Genomic DNA, 6,000 nt, shown 5'->3' on the forward strand with positions numbered 1-6,000 from the left:
CAGGAGGAGCCATAAGTTCAAGGCCATCCTGAATTACATAGGATACCCTAGCTCAAAAAACAGAAACACAAAACAAAAAGTTAATTCTGTCATACCTCTCTCTTTTTTAGTTTCTATCTTAATCAGAATCTCGTTTTTACAGCTATTCAGCTGAGTGAAAGTGGAAGTGACTCAGATGTGGGATCTGGTGGTATAAGACCAAAGCAGCCTCGTGTGCTACAGGAGAACACAAGGATGGGCATGGAAAATGAAGAAAGCATGATGTCTTATGAGGGAGATGGTGGGGAGGCTTCCAATGGTTTGGAGGATAGCAACATCAGGTAATTGGTAACCATATGCTAAAGGGCTTAACATTAGATCACTTTCATCATCAGACATTTCCTGAGCACCTACTAGGGCCAGGCCCTGGGGATGCACAGAGGAGGAAGATATATCCTGCCCTTGAGGAGCTCTCCTGACACAAACAGATCATTACAATGTGATAAGTACTAAAGCATAAGAAGTACAAAGTCCCAAGGCAACACTGAGGAGTGAACATCTCACTTTGTTGAAGTAATCAGGGAAACTTTCATAGACAAGGAAACATTTGAACTGGGCCTTTAAGCTTGAATAGGAGTGTACTGAGTAGATACTATGGCAGCAGGTGAGTAGATGAAACAGCGTACTGAAAGACACAGAAATACAACATGAAGGGCAAAGGGAAGTTCCAGAGCAAAGGGAAGTTGTTAGGGATTTGAGATTGTAAAAGCAGCAAGGGATTATATTGTAGATGGCCTTAACTAATCTGCTTAAGACATTTGGAGTTTGTCCTATAGGTAATAGGAATCATCACTTTAAAGAAAGGGAAGTGACATCAACTTTGGATGTTAACTTTCTCAAGAGTACAGTAGGACAGATTATGAAGATATTGACAGGGATCTGCAGGAAAGGAGGGAATGAAAGGACATTTATTTAAGAGTTATGTAAAAGGTCGATAATTAGATTTAGGAAGTAGTCAGAAAAGAAGGGAAAAATGAATTTGGCTTTGGGCACGTTGGGTTTAATGTATGTATAATAATACATCTAGCCAGCAAGCAATTACAGAGTTTTATTTATTTATAAGTACAAAACAACTAAGATATGATTCCTTTCTTGAAGGAGTTCACTCTGGCAGGAATCTAAAACAGGTAGACAGGCCTCACAGCAGAACATGAAAAGGCAGGCAGTAAGTTTTTCTGGGACTTGGAGAAGGTTGGGTAGGGTAGCTGGTTAGGAAACTGGTCGGAACATAATTAGTAATTAGCTAGATGAAGAAGAAAGCAAACTACATTCCAGAGACCAGGAACAGTGGTTCAGACTGGCCTTGAACTCACTTTGTAGCCCAGGCTGGCCTTGAACTTGCTGTGATTCTCCTGCCTCAGCCTCACAAGTGCTGGGATTATAGGCGTGCAACACCGTGCCCTGCTCGCGTGAGTCACTTTTGAGAATGTAATTTAGTGTGGCTCTTGCTTTGATTGATCCATGTAAGATCCACGAACCATGTGATAGAAATGATTTAAGGGTTTGACAATATAGTTTCAGTAATAGAGTGTTTGCATAGTGTATATGAGGCCCTGGATTCAATCCAGAAAAACATAAATATTTTTAAAAATCCTAAAAAATGAGCTGGGCGGAGTGGCTTACACCTATAATCCCAGCACGTGGTGGTGGTGTGGTGGTGGTGGGGTGCTGAGGCAGGACAATCGTGAGTTCAAGACCAGCCTGGGCTACAAAGTGAGCTCAAGGCCAACTCAAACTGCTTAAAGAGACCCTGTCTAAAAAGAAAAAAAATCTTAAAAAATGAAAATTGAAAGAGATAGGTAAGGACCAAATTTTGAAGGACCTGGAAATTTGGGGCAGGAATTGAATGAGAACTGATTTACATCTTAGAAAGATTACTCTGTGCAGCTAGACATAGTGGCATATACTTACAATCCCAGCACTGGGGTGGCTGAGGCAAGAGGACTGTTGTGAGTTCCAGGCCAGCCTGAGCTGCAGAGTGAGCTAAAGGACAGCCTGTACTACATAGCAAGACTGTCTCAAAAACCACAAAAAAGAGGAAGATTACACCAAAGAAAAATGGGCAAAAGACGTGAACTAATAATTTACAAAAGAAATGCAAATGGCCAATAAATCTATCAAAAATATAACTTCCTAATAGTCAAAGAAATGCAATGAAACAGTGAAGTACAGTTTTTTAATCTATCAGAATGGTAAACATTAAACTAAATCATAATACCTAGTGTTGGAAAGTATATAAGAAAAAATTAAATTGATAAAATAGAGTGGGTGAGAGAGAGGTTTAGCAGTTTATCACCATAAATAAAAAATGTTTTCAAACGTGCATCCACTTTGCTCCAAAATATCAACCTAGGAAATTGTTCTATGGGAATAAAAGCACCTTCATTAAGATATTTATATAAGGCTATTTATCACAGCATCGCATTTCATAGTGGAAAAATTGGAAATAGCTTAAATGCCTTAGTGAGAGAGTGGTGAGTCACATTATAGCCACATTCCAGAATAAATACCATGCAGCTGTTAAAATTATTATAGGCATATATTTATTGACACAGAGATCTCATTATAATCATTAATAAAAATGGCAGAAGGATATTCTGAAGAACATATAGAGTATGTCATTTGTAAATAAAAAAATGTTTAAGTATCTAAAATGCATAGAAAATTTGAAGATGATATACCAAAGGATTATCTCTGGATTTTTTTCTTTTTCTTTTTTTCTGGTGTATGTTCTAATTTTTAAACCACTGAATGTGCATTATTTGTGTGGTTTCTTTAATAAAATTAAAAATAAAGAGCACTCTGGCAGACGTGGGAAGAATTAATTGGAAGAGAGCAGACTGGTGGCACGAAGTGTTATTTCAATAGGCAGACCAGAGATAACAAAGGGCCAAGCCAAGGCAAGCAGGGTAGGGATAAAAAGGAGGGGATAGAAACAAGATACATTGAAGAGAAGACTCTTCAGCACTGTTAACTGGATACATAGGACTGTTAATTCTGGATACATAGGTAAATGAAACTCCTAAGTGACAGATGAAATCATGAGGTTCTCAAACCATTTGTGATCATGTTAGCTAATAGTGTGTGTTGTTCAGGTGTAGGGAACTTTGTTTTCTATGTTGTGAATATGAAGTTAGCAAGGGATGTTTTCAAACAGAATGATTTTTCTCTCCAGGACCTGTAGAATAGTCCAAACAGAATCAGTCACTGTAGCATACAGGGCAGATGAGATGGGCTGATCCTCTGGTAGCAGCTGAGAATGGGAATGGTCAGCATGAGAGATGACATGTTTCTCTTCTCAGTTATGGGAGCTATGAGGAGCCTGATCCCAAGTCGAACACCCAAGACACAAGCTTCAGCAGCATCGGTGGGTATGAGGTATCAGAGGAGGAAGAAGATGAGGAAGAGCAGCGCTCTGGGCCGAGTGTACTGAGCCAGGTCCACCTGTCAGAGGATGAGGAGGACAGTGAGGACTTCCACTCAATTGCTGGAGACAGTGACTTGGACTCTGATGAATGAGGCTTCTTTTGGGCCTCCTTGTTCAGCTTCCCCTGTTTACTAGTCTAGGTTCTTCACTTTTCCCCAATTTGTTTGTATTTCTACAGTGTCTGATTGTGAAATCATCAGATTAACTAACATCTTAGCATTTAATAATAAGTAAATAATAAATCACCTCTACTGATCTTTGAGCAATGTCACCTTTTGATTTAAAACCAAGCTAACTCTTTCTGCCATCACTACCAAAAAGAAAGGGAACAAGCTCACTCTTCTCCAGCGCTGTCCTTTAACTTCATTTGTTGCTCTTCGTATGTTTTTTTCCCTGGGGAAAGAGGAAAAATTACGAAAAGACTAGTAACTTACGTCCCCCTAGTACATTAGAATTTTTCTAAGCATGGTATCATTTCAGTTTCCTAATTTGCAAGCTGGAATAGGTGAGAACACCTCTGATAGAGCAGAGAATTGGATTCCAGCTCTGTGCCACATGTACACCTATTGGACAACCTGCCCATTAACTTTATTACTTATTTTGTTATACAATGCCTTGTTCCTAAATGGATTTGAGATATGTGACTATAAATCTTTGAAACGGGCTGTATGTCAGAAATTCTATGTTTCCATGTAAATGTATTCTGTTTCCTCCCACATGGAGAATGGTAGGAAAAAGTTCTTTAGGACAAAAAATGTTTGCTGTTTCTTTTCATGCTTAAGATATGGTTCTGTACAAAGCAGGTACTCAATAAATGTTTTAGAATCATAAAATCCTCAGCAGATATGTTATTGAGTGAGTGTCTGCTCCATGATAAACACTCTATCAGATCCTTTGGATGCAAAAGTGAATAAGGTGCATCTCTTACCTAAAGAGATCACCATCAAGTTGAGGGGGACTCAAATGTGTATCATTAAGTACTGTGAGATAAGTGCAATTAAGAAGCTAGCTATAAAGTAAAAGGGAAAATAGAGGAGTCATCACATTTTTAAAAAGTCAGGGACGTTTTCCTAGAGATAATTTTTAAAGCTGCTTATTGAAGAAATAATAGGAGCTTGCAAGATGGAAAAGTCTAGGCAAACTGTAATGTGAAGTAAAAAAGCCTAAATCTAGAGATGGCAGAGTGAGTACCTGGTCTGTTTGTATCTGCCTTATTTTGGAAGGTATTTAGGTGATTTATGTTCCAGTCTTTTAATACTGGGATGGCTTGAGATGGGCAGGAAGAATATCAAGAGCTTTGCACTTGATACTAATGAATGAATTTTATGTTATGGAACATGGAATCTAGAGGAGTGATATAATCAGATTTGTGTTTAAAATTTTTCTGTATTTAATGAAATAAATTGAAGAAATATGTAGCAGACATGTATGATCCCACTTTTGTAAAAGAAAAAGCGTGTGTGTGTGTGTGTATATATACACACACACATATATATACACATATATTCCTGTATGTGCAAAAAGAAAAGGTCTGAAAGGATGTGCACTAATTTGTTCACAGTGATGACTTCTGGGGAATGGGAGTGGATGGGAGGGAGTTTGAGTAGTTGTACATATACAGGGTAGATATTGTGCTTTTATTTCTATATTTGCACTTTTTTACAAATATGTATTATTTTTTGTAATAAACTTTTAAATTCCAGCAGTAGTGTGGAGAATGGTTTGGAGGGGAGCAAATGTAGTTGATGTAAGGGGGTATGGAACCTGAAGGAGAGCTATGGCACTGGGATAAGGAGGAAAGGGATAGATATGATACATCTTTAGAGGTAGTATGATTAATAGAACTTGGTGACCAGTTGGCATTTGGGGGAAGAGAAGGAAGAATGGAAGGTTATATCTAGAATTTTTGTTTGGGAGACTGGGTGGATACATGATGTGCATTCATTTCAACATTTATGAAACAACCTATTTTTATCAAGCAGTCTACCACATGGTAATACAGACATAAAATATACTTTCTGATTGCAAAGTATGTAAAGTTTGAATGAAAGATATGTAAATAGATAAGCTTAATAAAAAGTGATTAATATAAGTTATTTATAGAGTTCCAGAAATGGTTCACAGAGGAGACTTTTTAAAAATAGGCTAGGTGGTACACACCTATAATCCCAGTACTTGAGATTCTGCTAAGGCAGAAGGATTACTGTGAATTCAAGGCCAGCCTGAACTGCGTGAAACCCTATCTCTAAAATAAAATAAAGATAGATTGTGAAGAATAGGGAGGAATTTACCAGGTAGTCATAGGGGGTTAGAGTAGGAGGACATTCTAGGCAGAAGGAACAGAATGTTCGGCAGCATGTAACATTCATGGACTGACAGGTAACTGCATGACTGGAGTGAAGAAAATACATGTAATGAATCTACAACAAAGGGTCAAATGTTCACTTTAGAGGGACTATTCTGGAAGCAGAATGAATGTGGGTAAAGAGGAGTGATGACAGATGGGAGATGATCGAGACCTAAATGACCAGGGC

The 6,000-nt window shown here is 38.1% G+C and overlaps 1 protein-coding gene across 4 annotated transcripts in view; it reads left to right on the top strand.

The window, feature by feature from the left end:
- The window catches only part of Taf1 (TATA-box binding protein associated factor 1), a 66,679-nt gene extending 62,380 nt beyond the window's left edge, over positions 1 to 4,299 (top strand). For all 4 annotated transcript variants that reach the window (XM_063246072.1, XM_063246073.1, XM_063246074.1 and 1 more), the window contains 2 exons: positions 143 to 320; positions 3,342 to 4,299. In XM_063246072.1, the coding sequence (XP_063102142.1) occupies positions 143 to 320; positions 3,342 to 3,558 (395 nt within the window). In that variant the 3' untranslated portion in view covers positions 3,559 to 4,299. The remainder of the gene's footprint in view (positions 1 to 142; positions 321 to 3,341) is intronic.
- Positions 4,300 to 6,000: the final 1,701 nt, after the last annotated feature.

This window comes from Cavia porcellus, unplaced genomic scaffold (genome assembly GCF_034190915.1).
Source record: "Cavia porcellus strain 051 isolate PalLab524CR breed Dunkin Hartley unplaced genomic scaffold, mCavPor4.1 scaffold_3, whole genome shotgun sequence".
Taxonomy (NCBI): Eukaryota; Metazoa; Chordata; class Mammalia; order Rodentia; family Caviidae; genus Cavia; species Cavia porcellus.